Source organism: Carassius auratus, chromosome 32 (genome assembly GCF_003368295.1).
Source record: "Carassius auratus strain Wakin chromosome 32, ASM336829v1, whole genome shotgun sequence".
In the NCBI taxonomy this organism is placed as follows: Eukaryota; Metazoa; Chordata; class Actinopteri; order Cypriniformes; family Cyprinidae; genus Carassius; species Carassius auratus.
Window position 1 is genome coordinate 31,357,279 of NC_039274.1, and position 19,927 is coordinate 31,377,205.

Genomic DNA, 19,927 nt, shown 5'->3' on the forward strand with positions numbered 1-19,927 from the left:
ATGTGTTGAAATGTGAATTACTTGAATGTGTATAATCTTCTCTCTGTAGCTGTAATTGCAACTTTCAAGAGGACTTTTACGATTAAACACCAGAGAAATAATGAGTGCTAAGGTCCTGCCACAGATTTTGAACAGAAGAATTAATTTTCTGATAGGCATGTCACTGAAGCACCAAGGTTTGATTAAGTCCTGACTCCTCTGAAGAGATGCGTGTTCTAGTGAGTCAGATACATGCTGCTCAAGTGTTCAGACAGGATGTACTCTAGCCTTAAGTACAGACCTCAGAGCTGCAGGCTTTTTTCTAAATAACTACACATTCACACATGTAAAACCATAAGTGTTTAGCTGTTAACTTTGATAGCCCAACCCTTACTCTGTGTTATCTTTCTCTCTTAGAGTTTCTTTCTACCCACCTCATTCTCTCTACTGCTCTCCTTTTTTTGTTTAGGTTACCCGAAACCTCTTTTTCACATCTCTCTTTCATAGCTCTAAAAAGGCCTCTTTATTCACAATATCTACATTATACTCAAGCAAACACATACATTGTAAGGCAATGCTCTACTATTTTTGGAAACTTTTTAAAAATATTATTGGGTGATGATATCTTCCTAGCATTATGTGTGTGTGTGTGTGTGTGAGAGAGAGAGAGAGAGAGAGAGGGAAAGAGAGTTACACCTTAAAGATACTTTCGTCCAGTCTATGTACAGCAGGTGTGTGTTGTGTTGTGTGGGTGCGACTGGGTGTGCATGTATGCATGAGAGACCCTAACCCTAACCCTAAACTGAACAAGCTCTCCTTCCTGGAGCTATAGTCATAACAGCATTCAGTAACATTATTTTTCACTATATTTAATCACAGTTAATATAACTCAATCAGAATAAAACTCAATCTAACCAATATATAAACTCAATCCTGTTCTAAATAATACCTGCAGACAAATTTGACCCTGAGAACAGAAGGCAACACCATCTACTTTGTTCGGTTGTAGTCCAGCCCTCTAAACAATGAGAGAAGTTGCTACATTCACAACAGACAAACCTCTATGAATTGATCGTCACTGACCATCTACAGTTACAGACACGAAATACAGCCTGAAGAGAGTAAAATATGGATGAGAGAAACTCTCTCAAGTGCTTTGTGTGGAATAATGTGAAATGAACATGATGAAGGGACTTGTAGAAAACATCTCTGTGAATAAAAGTGAAATATGAGACATCATTCTAGAATCCACCTCACTGCATCAAAAATTGACAGGAGGTTCCACAGAGGGAGAGAGTATGTGTATCCTGTTCTACTAAGATTAGACATCGAGATGGGATTAGTTTCAACCTGGCGACATTCCCATTCCAGGCTGCCCTAAAGACAGGAGCATCTACTTATCTGCACTGTCAACATTTAAACTAATCATCATAAACAGTTTACCCTCACAGATGGTGCTTCATGAGTGCGTGACATCAGAAAAACAGAAAATATTCTTATGTAATTCAAATAACGTATTTCCACCTGATAAAAGATGAATTATTTTAATTTTGGTAGGAAAAAGTGTTCCTGACACACTTAAGAGTGGTGCTAATGCAGATGATACAAATTTGAGCCTGGCCTGCATTGTCTGTATCCTGCTGCAAAATGCAGGTCCATCTAAAAATTATTAAAACTGGTAAGGTCAACTAGCATGGTCTTTGTGATGGTTGGCCAGCTAAGGTAAAGTTAAGGTAAAGAACCAGCACTGGCCGAAGAGACTCTTCCCTGCTAACATTAAGGTTCAAAGGGCAGAAACCCAAAACCCTGCTCATTCAACATTCTTTGATCTGTGATGAAAGGAGACTGGTTTGTTAGGGTAGACTTGAAGGATGCTTACTTGCATGTTCCCACTGCTCCCCACCACATGAAGTTCTTTCAGGGTCAAGTCTATCAGTTCAGAGTCCCGCCATTCTGGGTTTCTCTGGCTCATTGTGTTTTTAAGAGATGCATGAGTGTGGACCGTCTACTCTTTGGTTCAATGGCATGAGGATTCTGCCCTATTTAGACAACTGACTGCTCTTCACCCCAACACAAATGCATGCTTTATGCAATGCCAAAACTGTTCTGGAGCATATACAGAAGCTGGGCCTTACTGGGAATGGCACAAAAAGTGTCAGAGCAGACCATAACCTTCATAGGAATTGTACTGTCAGAATGTCTGCCATGCTACTGTACCTCATACTTGGACAGACAGTTTTATTCAGTTACTGACTTATTTCCATCTGGGGGAAAGGATAACTTATGGTGTCCTTTGACTTGTGTTGGAGCACTGAAACCCTGGAAATGGGTAACATTTCTGAGGTCTGGAGTGCCACTAGGGATGGTGCCTTCTTGTCCACAAGTGATCACAATCGATGCTTCACTAACAGGATTGGGGAGCATGGAACCAGAGGGGGATTGGTGGTTGCTGGTCAACAAAGGAGGCCTTAGAACATATCAACATTCTAGAACTGAAGGCAGTGTATCTAGCACTACAACACTTCCTATCAAATCACGTCAACAGTATTTCATTTCAATTGCCAGGGTGGCACAAGGTCTCTTGTGTCTTTACAACTAATTCACAAGATCCTCAGATGGTCTCAGGGCTGAATGGCTTCATTAAAGCCAGTTTATCTCCCAGGATCAGACAATCAAGTAGTGGATGCTCTGTCCAGGGATCTACTGCTTCCTGGCGAATGGTGGCTTCACCCAGATGTGATGCAGCTGATTTGGCAATGGTTCGGCAAGGCAGAGTTCACAGCAGCTTCCCATCAGAAAGAACCTTGTTTTTCAGCTGAAGGGCCATGTTGGTACCCAGATCTAACTCATCTTCAGCTTTGGGTTTGGCCAGTGGGTCCACTTCTCAGTTAACTGATTGTGAGCCAGCAGTAGTGAACACTATTGGCTCCTTCAACACAACAGCTTTGTGTCAAATGTATTGAATTCTCTTTTTTTCAGTTTTCTGAAGGAAGCAAGGCATTTAAAGCCTGTTCATTCTACTCCTTTTGCTGTTTTAGACTTGCTGCTTGTTCTAGAGTTTATTTGTACACCTCAATTTAAAGGATATTAAGTTGTTGTCCTGGAAAGTGTCTTTTCCGTTAGCCATTGCTTCCATTAAACATGTTTGAGAGCTTCATGCTCTGTCAGAGAGTGAATTGTGCTTACGCTGGTTACCAGAGGATTCGGGGGTCATTCTTCGTCCTAATCCGGCCTTCCTCCCTAAGGTCTTGTCACCACAATTTGTGAATCAGTCTATTCATCTGGCTGCTTTACAACCTCCTTTTTCTCACTGCAATGCAAGAAGCAGGAGGTATCATCTTCTGTGTCTTAAAACGAGCTTTGAGGTGCTATGTTAAGTCTACTGCTTCTTTTAGACAGACAGATCAGTTAATTGTTTGTTATGGTGAGGTATGCAAGGACGCTCTTTTTTCTAAGCAAAGACCGTCATGTTGGATTGTTGAGGTGATAAAGCTAGTGTATAATAATTGTAACCTGCCTTTACCAGTGTGCATTACTTATCACTCTACTAGGTCTTTCTCTTCATCCTGGACCGCTGTCCGCAGAGTTTCCTCGGCAGAGGTCCGTGCAGCTGCTACCTGGTCCTCTCCATGTACAGTACCCTTTACAAGATTCTACAAGGTCAACATGGTTGCTTCCCATGATGTGAATTCTGCAGTCCTTCTGGAGCATTAGATTTTTGCAGGGGGGTGGCATTCCTCACGACTGTTTTGGTATGTGTCATCCACTAGTGCTCAGCACTGCCTCTGGCGGTCAGGAGGAAAGTATTCTGAGAAAGCATTCCAAGACTGGTCATCGAAATGCTATGGTTTTATACCCTTGCATCTCAGTCTATGTCATGACTTGACTCTGTTGGTATTTCTTTCTTGACCTATCTAGCTAGCGTAGTGATTATCCACTAGTACTTAGGCTAGTATTCATTTCGTTAATGAAAATTATGATGAAAAATGAATTGAAAGATGACAATAAGGTCAATAAATGATAACTAAGACTATATCAGCATGCAATATCGTTGAAGAAAAAAGACAAGACTAAAATGTACTTTAAAATTTTTATCTGAAATTCTTACATTTTTTGTCGAAAAAAGGAAACAACATATTATTGCAGACTGCTGTACATGGCTCTACTACACAAGCTTTCATGTGTGTGGTTGCCAGATATCAAGTGTTCAAATCAACAAATCAGAGCTTTTCTGTTAAAAGGATGCATTTTATGCCAAAAAATAAGCAAAACACCGGGCAGAAAATGTATGCATTTTACATTGCGGATGCACCGACGATGATCTGAAAACACGACAAACTAATTAAAGTTTAACTGTCTCAGTGTGAGATCTTCAGTTTAAATGAAATTGTCGTTCAGCCAGTCTGTGTTCTGTCATGAGATCTCAACTATTTTGTTTGCGATCATGGTTGCTGAATAAACTTCCTTACTCAACCTCTGCTGTTAAAAAAAAAAAAAAAAAAAAACAAACCTTCACACATGCCATCAATCTTTTTGATTATAATTTTGAGTATTTTGTATTATACTTTTTTTGTATCAGTGTAGCTATTATACACTAGGATGAAAATGTGCCGAAAGTTTTCATTGACGAAAACTAGACTAAATAAAAAATGGCTGACAACATCAGGGCCGGCCCTACCAATTTTCTGCCCTAGGTAAGATTTTACCTGGCTCCCCATGCATCACAGCCCATTTCACCCTGTCATTGTGTTCATGATTTAGCATATATATATATATATATATATATATATATATATATACACACACACACACACACACACACATTACAGCAGAACTGTTTCCAACACTCATAATAAATCATCATATTAGAATGATTTCTAAAGGATAATGTGATAGACTGGATGTCACATGTGACACTGAAGAATGGAGTAATGATGCTGAAAATTCAGCTTTGCATCACAGAAATAAATGATAATTTAAAGTATAATAAATTGAAAACAAATTATTTTAAATTGTAATAATATATCACAATATTACATTTTTTCTGTATTTTTGATCAAATAAATGCAGGCTTGATGAGCAGAAGAAACTTCTTTCAAAAACTTCTTTACATCTCTTTACCTCTGACTTTATCCTGTTCTCTTCTTTTTGGCTCTTTATCTATCGCAGACTATGCTCATTTATAATGTGTCATGTAAATTCGGCCTTCCGTCACAATCAGGAAACTTTCACCGTGTCTAGAACTGGCGCGAGCTGCCAGGCCCGTTTTTACGAGCTGTGTGTTAACAAAAGCAGTGCTGTCTACATTGGATGCGGCGTCGGGCACGCTACACAACAAATTACTAACAACTGATCGTGCGCGCGCTCTGTTTCTGACGCACTTCAAGCACTCGATGGGCGGGGGAAGATTGAAGAGCCGGACTTTTTTTTTTTTTTTTTGCTTTATTTGGTAGTATTTCGAATTAATGGTTTTTAAATAGTAGCCTATTATAAAAAAAATATGTAAAAAAAAAAAAAAAAAAAAAAATTCACTCGTTCACTCATTCTGGCGCCCCTATGGATGAGTGGCGCCCTTAGCATTTGCCTATACCGCCTATGCCGCGGGCCGGCCCTGGACAACATTAACACTATTTAGCACCGTCTCTGGAAGTCATCTGGAATTCACAGAGCCACAATTACATATTTAACTACCGTTTCACCTGCAAGGTGAATACAGTTAAAGTAGGACAACTAAGTAAAGCAACTGAGCTTAATGTGTACTTATTACTAAACATCTGCGTTAATTTCTAACTATATCATGTAATCGTATTCGCTCTATGCATTAGGACTGATGAGCAAACCCTCTGCTACTTCACACCTCCTGTCAACAGTAGCATTCTGGGAAATCTGACCGCCATGTCACGGCACCCTGCTTGCATTCAGTCTGTTTCTCTTATCTAGCCAAATCTTTCTCTCTTTCTTTCTATGCATCTCTCAGTATGATCATTTTTGGACTTGATTATGATGAACGTCACAGGAAATAACAAGCACACTAAAACCATCTTCCTGCAGACCTGACCACAGCCACAAATAGACCTGCCTCAGCGTAAAAATGACTGACCTGCTAGCAATGCTTACTGGAAGAGAGAGAAAACAAGAGAAACAGAGAAAGAAGAACAATATGAAACTTCTTTACAAATGAAACCAAAAACCACTTCCTTCATGTAGTGATGACAATGGCCCAGATATAGAAATGCTGATCTCCACCTCACAACCAGCTCTATTTTCAATGCTCTACTTTGACACATCACTGACATAGTAAAGGGTGACCTAACATTGCTAAAGCAGTTAGCATTGCTGCATAAGTTTAAATCAGACTCATCTAAACATCAATCAAGAATCTGATGTGGTTCTTTCTGAATCCAGATCATCCGGATCACACATTCAACTTGCATGCTTCTGTACACAAATGTGTGTGTTCAGTCTGAATTTAGGCTTTCAAAGTGATGTGTGTGTGTGTGTGTGTGTTTGTGAGCAAGGCTTGCGTGTGTCCTCTGTTTACACTGCAGGTTGTTTGGTGCAGTGCTGATGCATGTGATCACTTCTAAGAGTTTTTATACTGGACCGCTCCAGATTTGACAAGAGTCGGGCACAGAACAATGGCCTTTGATTAGAGAAAAGGTCTGTCTCTCTCTCCTCTAAAACCCCTCAGTTTGGCCAGAGTGACAGTGTAAAAAAAAAAAAGAATGACTCATTTCCCTGTTTCTACCTCTCTCTCGGCTTTTGGCCTGCATGAATGTGTAGATTCTCACTGCCCACACCCACAAAACTAACAGTTCTGACCCCTAGTTTAAGGTCATTAATCCACATTTCTAACAACTGTGCATATATTTCAGTATAGAAAATTAAGGGTAGACGTTGTTTACAGTAATGTTTGCAATAATGAATGTGAGCAATGCTGACAAACCCAAACCCTTCTAAAGTCAATCTCAAAAAATCATCACAGGAGGTGCTCGTGTGGTTCGCTTTCACATTGTTATATTCCACATAGGATATTTTTAATTGCAAGCTTATGTACAGATACAGTACATCACGCAGATGTTTTTGGCTGTTCATGTTTTTTTGCATTCAACAATACACCAATGAAATTGAAAGTTCATTTTTTTTTTATTCCTGCATTGTGTTTCATTTTGTATATCCTGCATGCAAAAATGCATCACCATTAATCACAGTACTACCATTTGTACTATATACTATAATGTATTAATAATAAATACTATTGTAACTAATTAATGAATACTAAGTGAATTGTAAATACTGTGGCACTGCTGGTATTTTGATGCTTGGGCACAGCAATACAACTTTAGCATTAGTAAACTGTGCAACACCAATGTATACTGTATGGAAACAGTGATGTATACATACTAATAACATTTGAGAAAAATGACTGAGCTACAGTCATAACTGACCTAGGATCAGTTTCACTACAGGAGCCTTAATCATACTGGGAAAATCTGAGATCTGAGAAGATTGAGAGAAAGACAAAGAGGAAGAAAGAAAGAAAGAAAAAGAGATATCCAATGTTGCTAAAAAGGTGACTGATAAAATCTAACTCTGACTACACTAAGTTCTGAGTGAAGTAAACCCCTGGACACTTCCTGTTTTGTAGAGTGTGTAGTGTGAATCAAAACCCTCTGCTGCTATTTTTAGTGGCAAAAAACATGCTCTGAAATGCAAAGTGCCAAAAGAGGAAACACAGAAGTAGACTTCCTTCCTGCTTCGGTTTTCTTCATTGAAACGATGAAAAGAATAGTTGAGAGAACGTGAGTGGGCGGCAACATGGCCTGATGGCTTCCATTTTGTCCTGACTGGAGGTGCTATCTGTTATGACATGTGCTATCCGTCTTCATTAGCAAAGAAAAGAGAGGAAAACTGACACATACTATAATCAATCATACTTACAACCCAGTAGTTCATTACACACGTTAAACATTATGACTGGGCTAATTCATTTCACTCATTTGATGGAGGTTTCTGTCCGGGGAAGCTTTGAGCATATAATATTTTCAGTCAAAAAGTCACTTCATGTTTTATATACAGCCATGTGTTCTGAACCAATGCGATTTCACTCTGGGTGAGACATGACAGAAATAGAAACCAAATAAATGACAAATCACAAACAGGTAGACTGGAGAGATGATTTATAACCTGTCAGTTTATCGCACCTGGTTAAGATAAACGCTCAGTAGACAGCATGTGCTGGGTTGCTCTGGGCAGCTGTGACAACTGGAAAAGAACTAAAAGCTACCTGCTGCATCTGTGCCTCTCATTCACTTGTCCTCTGCTCTCTCTGCCACCTGTCTCTCTCATGCATGTGTTCTCACAATGTGTGAAAGAGAGAGCTCATTACGGTAGACTTTTCTCAAAGGAGGATGAAGGACTGTGTGTGTGTGTGTGTGTGTGTGGATCACTCCCAGCTGAATGAAAACTACATGAAAGGAAGATGAGGGAAAAATAAATGCTAGGGAATAATGCATTTGGTACATGTGCATCAATGTTTAATCTATGTAACATCGCTTTAGCGCAACTCACTAATTCTAGCAAGCAAGCAAGAAAGAAGGAAAGCAAAAAAGAAAGCCTTCGTTTAATTTGAAATAGAATATAATTAAATTGATTGTTAATAGGATTGCACATAGTTACTTTTCTAAAATCAGACAGTCTCAATGACATATGCGGCCAAAAAAATGCAACCCTCGAAATGAGACACAGCTACCACTATGACCATTGTAGAATGATTCACAAACGAACAAATGACTCATATGAGCCTTTTCTTCTTAGTGAATCTATAAAATACACCACAACCAGTGTCCGATTTCCAGAAAGAATTACTCTTATGAGCTGGTTCTTGATAATGAATCAAAAACCTACAGCATGACCAACTGATTTGTGAACAAATAACTCTTAACTGAAGAAAGAAAAAAAAAATCATCACCTGATTCCCAAAATTAAGCAGTCATGAGAATTATTTTTTATATTTAATATATAGCTGTGCCCAATTTTGTGACAGCATATTACGCTTTGAAAAATAAATGTTATGCATGAAAAAGCAGTAAAAGTCTATGTAAACATTTTTGCAATAATCATGCCAATGCGGTTTCATTTTTTTCCTAATTTAGTTTTTATCAATAATACAAAAATAATCTTTACTGGAACTCTTAAGAAATCAAAGGGCAATCATTAAATTCCTTAGGAAATTCATTAGTGCTCTTCAATTTTAGTCATAAAAGATTTACATTAGTAAACAGCTCCTCTGTTTCACACAGTATAACATTGCCATCTTCTTTATCTCACCCTCTCTCTCACACACAGACAAGTTCTGACAGCTAGTCCTGTTATCTAAATGCTCTGCAGTCTTTCTGTCCCCTCTGAACTTTCTGGACAAACCAGATATCCTTCAGGCTTCTCTCTTTTCCTTCCCTGTCTCACTATCTCACTATCTCTCTCTCTCTCCCTGTCTCTCTCTCTCTCTCTCTTCCCTCTATTCACTCCATTGACTTAATGGACTGTCAAGGCAATGATGGACGATGCTTTACTAATTAGGTTTTAACCTAGAAAGAGAGGGAGAGAAAAAGAAAAGGATGAGACAAGAAAAAAGAAAAACAAATTGCGAATAAGAAAGAGAGATGACACAGATACTACAAGGTGAATGCAAAAAGTAAAACAAAAAAGATAAATGATCAAAAGTTTCAAGGGCTTTGGAGTTAGGGTTCAGTTCATCCCAAAAGCGTTAATTTATACTCATAATTTACTAATTATCGTGTCCTTGCAAAATCCTTATGCTTTTATTACTTCTGCTGAACACATTTTTAAAGAACTGTTACTCAGCTCTTGCCAGTTCATAGTGGCTGGGAAAACAACACAGTCCATATGATTTGTAACCTACTATTCCAAGTCTTCTGAATGCTCTGATCCTGTTCTCTCTTTGTCTTTTGCAATAATGTCTTTCTCTACGGGGACCCACAAAATCCACTGGGACAGAACATCAATACAAAAGGGACTTAAAGTCTCCTGGTGAACGGGATGAGAGACAGACATTCAGGCTGTCTTTGCTTCTAATTACTTTTAACTTCTTAAAGACAATCAACTTATCGGACAGCCCATAAAACATAATATGATGTTAATTAGAAAACAAGGTTCTGCAGTTGTTTTAACGTGATTATGACATCCTGTCTATATATCTTAAAGCTAAAAAGCCAGTTTCAACAAAATAAGCTGGGTAAAGACAATGGTTTGATAGTTTCTTGAACCTTCAGTAGTCTGAGAATTCAGTCGCAGCTGTATTTTTCCAGTCTTGGACATACTTGACATAGTTTATCAGGTGATAACAGAAAACAGGCAATCACTAAAAGGCACAGACCTTGGCCGTCCAAAATTATTAAATCTTGTGTTACCCAAACCATTAATGATGGGTTGAGACCAAACTTACTGTGAATTACTCTCTGTCACCACATAAGATCACCTTCTGGGAAACACAACAAAGGGAAAAAACACAGGGTCATTCTAAGACACATCAGACTAACCATTTCCTCATGTAATTCTACAGGGGTTTTGCACACACACAACATGACCCTTGATCTTTTCCTCCCACTGAATACAGTTGGTCTTCAGTATCATCCACATAAATGTTCAAACAGAAACACCCAGGGCCAAAGAAACATTCACAGTGCCCTTCAACAGCCACGTGGTCTGAATTTTTTAGTCTTCTCAGAAGACACCTAGTAAAACTGTCTTGCACTGCTGCAGTGTTCTTGGACGTTTTATAACGCAGACCCACTAAAAACAGTAAGAACATACTGATGTGTCCAAGGATTCACTGATATTAAAATAATATACTATTTTGCCTATAAATTAAAAATAAAATACTTAATATTAAAATCAGTAGTTACAAGTGACAATAGGCATCAAAAATAAGGTACAGCATGAAAAAATAAAATAGTAAGATATTGAAGTGTACAATTAACAGTTTTATTAAATTATTAGTGTTTTTAAAGACTTTTAAGTGAGTGTTAGACGCCGCCAAATGTAAATCTAATCTAAATGTAAAACAGAGGAAATGAGGATGAACAATTAAAAAACACAATATCAACTATGCTGTAAAATTACCCTACACTGTAAAAAGACATAAAAATAGTGTAAAAATAGAAACGGTGATTCCTATGGCAATGACATCACCATAAACAACATTAACCTAAAAATTATTAGTTATATTTACTCTTTCCTCAGTATCACACCCTCCTTCACAGTGAGTGCACTCTTCACTTCTCTTTTTTTTTTTTACTCTTAACTAAGCTTTCTATTAATTAATTAATTTATTATTTAACTAGAAGGTTGTTTTGCTTGGTCCTTGACTAAATTTTTCAGTGCTATCCAGTCTTGCTACTGGCCCTAAAAATGACACCCGGATTTCCTGCTTTTCTAGGGACTTCAGCTCACACATTTACAGATTTTCAAACTGAGAATAGTGAATATATTAAATGTAGGTTTTGTATCAGACCTCTTTCTGTAGAAGACAAAACAGTAAACAGGTAGCAGTTTTCTGTAGGCTGTACTCTGTAGGTCAGACTCATTCCTGTAGTGAAAATGGCAATAATGCTGGACACTGGTCTTGTTGGGTCACAGCCTCATTTAGTCTGCTACCTTGAGGAGAAACTAGTTGTTATGGAATTCTGTCCTTTTCCTCCTTAAACGTCAGCTGAATCTTGTGTCATTCTGCCTTATGGAAGATGGATTGAATGCACACACTGTGTCTCTCAGCTAACTCACACAAAACTCAACAGCACACATACTTTTCCTTCTTGCCTGCCTCCAGTTTCTGCACACAAAATTAATGAGGGCACTAACAAAAAGGGCATAGAGGGAGATAGAGTCTTATGTAATTCTTTACCCCTTGGAGAGGAAGAAGAAGAATAGGGCCATCTAACACAGAGAAAGTATTGACAGTGCGCACTGATAAATGAGACCCTCCGAGGAAACCTGTTACAGGATATAAGTACACACATCACTGTTCCTCTCTTCTTCTTCCTAATTCACAAACACATACGTAAGATCTCTGCATACTTCCTCCTCTGTTTACTGTATCTCATTCGGTCTCTCATTTTTCTGTCTATACAAGTTCAACAATAAGAATTTCAATTTGTGAGCACTGTCTATTTTATACAGCAAGGTAATGCAACCTTGGTGGCATATTTACATCAGCACAATTGGGCAGAATTCGCAAAACATTGTTTGTCGAGCCCTGCACACACTTATTTCTCAAGTCTCCTCTTATGGACTAATCCTGTCACATCAACATAATTATAGACAGAAACACACAGGGCATGTTTGGAATGGCATATTACCTACTGTTTTGTAATGAAAGTAGAATGAAGTGTATATACTGTGCACATTATCTGAAATAGCTAACACTTCGGAATAGGGAACACATATTCACTATTAGAGTTTTCCCTTTAAACTTCTAATTTGCTGCTAATCAATAGTTTGTAGATTTTTAAAAATGTTTCTGAAAAAATATAAAACAATATTATAGTGAAATATTATTACAATTTAAAATAACTATTTTTAACTATAACTATAACTATTAATAGTTAACTAACTATAACTATTTTTGTATCTAAATATACTTTAAATGTCATTTACTTTTTGACATGGCAAAGCTGAATTTTCAGTCACATAATACTTCAGAAATGATTCTAATCTAATCTGGTTTGGTGCTCAAGAAGCATTTCTTCTTATTATCAATGTTGAAAATGTGTGTGTTTCTTCATGTTTTTGTGGAAACTGAATTCATCAAAACACTTATGGGGTAACTGTTGAAGACATGCACAAAACTCACAACACGTTTGATTCTACCCATTTCAATGTCAGTGTGTGCACAGCAACAAGGTAATAAATGAACTCAGTCAGGCTGAAATGACATCCGGGTTTAACAAGTATGCTAATGAAGGGGAAATCACTAATGAGCAAGAGGAAGAAGCATGCAGTGTTTACTGACATCAATCTAAGCACACACAGACACACAATTACTTTTCATCAGGCACATACTGTACTGAATGTCAAATTTTGCTAAGCAGCATTAGCCTGTCATTAGCTGCCCTCAACATCTGATGACCCTCCAACGGACCGTCCACTGTCCGTTTATTGACTGTCTGATGTTGCACACAAAAATAGCAAGCACTGACTAAAATCACCATTTCTAGTCTGATCGACTGGCTTTACATTGTCTCGAAATGTAAGTGCACACAGGTTTTGTGAGTAGTGCAGTTACAACATATGCATCACAGAGAAGATTGAAGTACTGTATTATAATCTACTGCATGCCAATGTACCCCTAAACTCAAATTCTAACTGTGGTTGATTAGATGGTATCTTCCGGTCTTTTTGGTCAGATTAAGCTGCAATATGGATCTCAAGTAATATGGTGAGTGCTTATACAACACCCTTTTTCCCTGTCAAAGCTTACGTGTATACAAATGAAAATCAAAGACGTAATTTTCATAGATTCCTCTAAAGTGACATTTTCTATAAAATTGTAATGAGATAAAACATTTTCTTTGTGATATTATCAAGCATTATATTAAGTATGAAAATTATACTAACATTCAAAAGCTTAGGGTCAGTATGTTTGTTTGGCATTGCCACCATTTTTTTTTTATATTTCAAAAAAATTTGAATATATTATATTTTTGTTGTTGTTGAACAATCTATAAAAAAAGAAAAGAAAAAAAAGAATCACAGAATTTGATTTCTGAAGAATTATGTGACATTGAAGACCGGAGTAATGATGAAAATTCAGCTTTGACATCACATTAAAAAATTACACTTTAAAATGAATTAAAAGAGAAATATAACAGACCCCAAACTCTTGAACAGTAGTGTTCATGAAAATTATTTAAACTTTTCCAGATTGCAATAATCTAATTCCCAAAGAATTTCTACATTAAGTATTAGAAAAATGTTAGCATTGTTTGACAAAATGAAAACATTAACTTAATCTGTGTGATCGCCTGATTCAACTAATAATCTGTTAATTTCATCAACCCCACTGTCAAGATAAATATGACTGATGTGCTTATCTGGGATCATGTCCATCTTATTACAACTATGATCTAAATGTTCATGTACACAAAGCCATTGCTTATTTGAGATCTGCTTACACTAAGCAGTTCAAATGGTTAAACTGATCTGAGGTCAATTTTCAGCTGTTTAACAGAGAGGAACTAAAGGCATTCAAGGCCTGATCTGAGATCTGGTTTAAAGGAAGTTATGGTGGCAGTGGCATAAACCTTTGCACTCTGTAAGTAGCACTAAGTGTTAAATGTAAAAAGTTGTTCGCTGGGCCAAGTCCAAACAGTGTCAGAGAAATACATAGCTAGTTACTAAGTGACTGCTTAAGCCCATCTGTAGATGAAAGAGAGATCTATAATCTTACATTGTCCTGTTATAATGACAGCCAACTCCCAAGCTAACAAAACAGGTGGCCTTCTCTGTTGCAGGCACATGTCACATGGGTCAAAGGAGAAAGGTCACCTGATACATGAATACACTTTTTTTTCCTGCAGGGTCTGTCTTCCAGTCTCATTACTGTATGGAGGCTTACCACCATCGGCGTAGGTTTATGGGGGAACGCTAGGTACTAGTCCCTATCAATATTTTGAGATGACAAATTTGTCCCCACCAATATTTAGCAAGCTCCTTTGAACTGCTATTTGTATCTTTGCACTGCTATTTGGATCGATTCTAATGGCCAGGACGACGATAGTACAAGAAATGCTGTAATTTGATTGGCGGCGGGGTATCTGACAGGCTACACGCCTGGGCCGGGACTACTTTTGTCCTTGCACTAGCACTAGTATGTGTTACCCAGGATGATAGAATGCTACGTTAGCAAGTAACTGAATGTCAATTAGCCTGTACCTTAACTTAGAATCTTGCAGTCAACATAAACGTGAGTGTACTGGAGGGTAAATAGTGTTTATAATAGAAAATTAAATTTATTTAGATTTGTTTCCTTGTGGCAGAGTATTGTTTGTTAGTGTAAATACTAATGTATTTACTTTTATTTTTTGAGAGTGCATTTTTGAGATTATACAGTTATACTAGCTCTTTAGGGACAGTATACAGGATGGTATATCAGGGTCAGGATACAATATAATGAGATGAAGTAGATTCACTTCTGTATTGTGATATTCTGGGGGGGGGGGATTCCCGGGGTGTCCCCACCAAAGCTGAGACCAAACCTACGCCCATGCTTACCACAGAATAAAAAATAAAAAAGTAAGTTGCAATTAGCCTTTCGCTGAGCCCCGCCCCACTTAGTTACTGTTGCTACCTCCGACAAACAAATGGTCAAACACGACCAGCGTGACATATTGCCATGATGGGAAGAGGTATACCAGTGCATGTCAGTGACCTTTTTTGGAGCAATACCTCCGCGATATCCTCCAGATCGAGGCAAAATGGGTTACAGTATGCAGTGGAGGGATACATTCAAAATATAAAAATACGCAATGAAGGAGACACAGCTACTATCGAGGCTAATGCTTACCGGTCTCAAGCTAAATCTGAGAAAATCCCCTTCCACACTGTTTTATCCATTGTAGGCACCGCTCACGTTGTGTTTTCGGCTTTGGGAATGGAAAGAACACAACACCTCCAGACAATCTCTCTGGGTATCTAGTGTCCGATTTACAAACGCAGTGGGCGCACCGCTTCACCATCTTGCTTGGAGTCAATGTTTGTCGGAGCTGCTCACATATTAACGGTTGCTCTGATGTGTGATTGGACAATGACCGTTCTGGAGGAGGGGCCAGCGAAAGGCTATTTCCGAGTTTATATCTCACAATTCTGACTTTTCCCCTCTCAGAATTGCAAGATATAAAGTCACAATTGCAAGTTAACATCTGATCTCGCAATTCTTAGAGGAAAAGCTAGAACTGTGAGATATAAATTCGAAATTAGGAGAAAAAAAGGAAACAAGCTTCCAAATTCTTCCCACACGGATAGCTGTACATACACATTTATATAAGAAATTTTACATACTGTCTGCTCAACAATTCAAAAAATTCTACTGTTCTCATCTTATCAAAATGCAACACAATTCTGACACAATAAACAGGTATGTGTGAGGGGTCAAGGGTAAGGGTAGCCCTCAGTAGGTTTAATTAACAGACTGACCTCTACACCAAATTTCCCTCTTTGACAGGAAAAAAAAATCAATCAGCAAGAAGCTGCTTCAAATTAATTTTAAACTGAGCTCAATTAATCAACAACATTTGGTCCTTTGATTAACAAAAAACATCTGCATATAGACTAGATGCTGTCTTGTGTATAATAGTAAGCATTATAATGACCGTCTCATATCCTTTTGTCATTTCAGGACTAAACATTAGTCCAACACTGACACTGATACTGTACATAAACTTGAACTAGGCATAGCATGCCAAGTATTTACTGATTCTGAGCCATCAGTGACTGTCCAATATGCACTACAGCTACAACTATACAGTGTGTGTGTGTGTGTGTGTGAGTGTGTGAGAGAGAGAGAGAGAGAGATTTTATTCTGTTAAATCCTACCTTGGCTCGAATCTGCCCAGAAGTGGATACTTTTCGGATGAGTTTGTGCGAGGTCTCCTCTGGCTCCCCGTCACTGTCCGATGACTCGTCACCTGCCTCGGGTTGAGGGTCCAGAGAGGTCAGGGACTGCCGGGGCTCCCGGACATAAAGTACATTTGGATTGAGCTTCGAGGCCATGACTGTGCAGGGGACACAATTTTCACAGGACTCGCCTCCTCCTCTGTGCCAAGTCAGCTCTGAAACCGAGAAAGCTAACGGTATTGATTCCCAAAGGGACTTCTTCTGCTTTCGTTTAAAAGCCCTATATAGCTCTATTAACTACAGTGTTCATACTGTAGCAAATTCGGTTCCTCTATTTTGATTGTGCTTAGTATTGAAGCCAACAAAAGAAACCAGTGTACTAACCAAAAGACATTTAACAACAACAGGGGATTATTTAGTCTATTGCACAACAGCAATAAGGGTAATGGCAAAAATTTGAGGTGATAAAAAGGAGAAATATTTTAGAACACAAGATCTTGTGATCATGTTGGTTTCATGCATAAAAAGTGGTGTAACAAACAAGGAAAGTGCTAAAATATTTAAAACTTGAGTACCTTGAATTTAATTATTCAATAAAAAAAACGACCTAAATGTCTGTCTAAAGTGATTTTTTAAAACAAAATTTCAACAGAAATAATATAAAAACATTGGGCTAAACTCATTTATACCCCCCTTTTTAAATTCAGCCTATATATTTATATATATATATATATATATATATATATATATATATATATATATATATATATATATATATATATATATATAGTGAGAGAGAGTGAGAGCTTAATACTTTTTATATTTTTTTATTATTACTATTACTCTTATTCTTTTTCTTTCTGTTAATACATATGTGCAACTGCTTTGGCTATACAAATGTACAGTTTTTGTCATGCCAATAAAGCTCACCTAGATAAAAATAATAATAAAATGAAATTGAGAGAGAGTTACCATCTGAATTTTTACCTTAAGCCCCACAAAACCTCATATCCAAACGCATTTAAATTCATGGAGTGAAAACGTATTCATCATACAAAATACATCCAGGTTATTTTTCTGAATTGCTTTTTTCGCATTACATTAGATTCAGACAAAATAATGAGCGACACGCCATTGACCCTTATGCAGACGGTGAAGCCCATTAGCGCTTAGAATCGATCCAAACCCATCTGACATAATCCACAGACGGTCGCTGTCAGTGCTTTGAGAGATGCATGAACTCGCCGAGTGTTGCGAGCGCGTTCACAGCTGCGCATTCACAATCATTCGACTCGGCGACACTCCGTTATCACCTTTCTCGCGGTTAATCTAATTAAGTCTCCTCTTGTCCCACAATATTGCATTAACGTGTCCCCATGCGTGACAAAACACAACGCTTTCTGCATCGGACTTCAGTTTATGGCACACACAAACATCTCCAGTAAACACAAAATAACTACCTGTTATGATGTCGCGAGTCGGCGGTCTACATGTGAAAAACGAGCCAGTCGCTTTGCAGACCAATAAAGAGACGTTCGAGTGAATAATGATGCCATTACTGATATTTAAACGCAGGCGTCTAATGGGCTTTTTGGATTTGACGCGATTATATTTACACAGACATCTCTTACTCAGTAGCACCAGCTGTGTTTTCACGTCTTTCGAGCCAAAAACAGTAACGTTACATACACAATTTAGTGTTCTAACGAGAACAGTTTTCTCCGGCTTCGTCATTTGAATAAATCCGTTAACGGTTTGATTCACTGAATGCTCGCGGCTTTCGGCCATCACTTTCTGATTTGACAAACAGACTCAACTGTCACTCTCGCGCACGATTCCGCCTGCAGCGGTTGCGCCGACGAAATGAAAAGGTGGACGTGGTGTTTTACCTCTGTGGTGCGTTGTCGGTTCCCGTTGACCCTCGTATACGTGTGTTCTCGTTGCTCTCGGGCAGCGCGGTTAGATACTGTCAAATCTGCTCCTGTCGCGCACATACGCGCGTGGACGCATAGCATCGAATAAGGTTTGAATCGAAAGGGAGGGGTGGACTACAGCGCGAGAGCGTCTGTGTGTCAGCGCATCTGGATGGCTTGACAACAGACATCTAAGAATGTGTGAGAGATTAATCCATCACATACAGTATTATCGTTTAACTGCAGTTCTCAATGCAGCTAGGCTATAGAATGCTTTGTAGGATAGCTTCAGGATCTTCAGACGGGAGACTGATGATCAGGAAGAGAAATCTTCGCTTACGAAATATGTGACTTGTTGCTACATGTTGAGTTGCATGACAATGTTCTGACGGTTGAAGAGATCACTTGGGTAGGCTAATAATGGGCAGATAGTCACAGCACCACTGGATAAAAATGTTTAGCGTGCTATCAAGGATACCCTTTTCTAAAGACATTTAATTCCTTAAATCAATGATGATAATGAGTTTTCTTAACAAACTGCTGTAGTGGAAACCTAACTGACTTTAGGAGCTGAATGTCAAAGTAATGCAGTCAACAGCATACTTCAGCATACACCAAATGTCATTTATTTTGTGTAGCAGGAAGTGCAAAAGAGAAGAGACTAGTTACACCAACGGCACATGCACCGCAAGACTACAACTCATGTCCTGTAACTATCAGTCTAAGCACAAAGCTCAACTCTTTACCAACCAAATCCATTAAAACGCCATCACAACTCATCTAAGTCCCAATGTAACTGATCATTAAACACTTGTATCTCTCTCAATTCTCTCATTTTGTTCCAAAAAAAATCATTAAACAATCAATGCAACTTATGACTAAATCAACGTCTATTACCTTTTTTGTAAATATATATATATATATATATATATATATATATATATATATATATATATATATATATATATATATATATATATATATATATATATATTAGTGCTGTCAATCGATTAAAAAAAATTAACTAATTAATCGCACAATTTTTTAAAATTAATCGCGATTAATCGCGATTAATCACAATTAAAAGACTGAAACTTTTTGGATATGTAAATGTAAAATGTAAATAATTAATGTAAACTCAAGACAAAGAAACTATTTAAATTCAAAATATGATTGTTTATTGGAATTTTTGTTTAACTTGTAACACAGATTTTCTCATGTAAACAACATACCTGCAATAAACCATCAATATCCTCCAAATTAACTGTTGGCTTGAAAGCCATATTTATTACAGAAATAAAAACACAGGCATGTAAGTACCATTTGAATTTCAAAACAATCAATGCCAATAAAAAACAAAAATGATTTCCATGTTGAGTTCTAAGTGGACTGCAAAAAAAAAT

General features: G+C 37.8%; 1 protein-coding gene across 1 annotated transcript in view; it reads right to left on the minus strand.

Moving 5' to 3' along the window:
- LOC113052141 (diacylglycerol kinase delta-like) overlaps positions 1–18,853 on the minus strand; it is a 55,433-nt gene extending 36,580 nt beyond the window's left edge. Inside the window, exons 1-2 of the mRNA XM_026216484.1 lie at positions 18,501–18,853; positions 16,591–16,826 (exon numbers count right to left, since the gene is read on the minus strand). Coding sequence (XP_026072269.1) covers positions 16,591–16,767 — 177 coding nt within the window. The 5' untranslated portion in view covers positions 16,768–16,826; positions 18,501–18,853. The remainder of the gene's footprint in view (positions 1–16,590; positions 16,827–18,500) is intronic.
- Between the last annotated feature and the right edge of the window lie 1,074 nt (positions 18,854–19,927).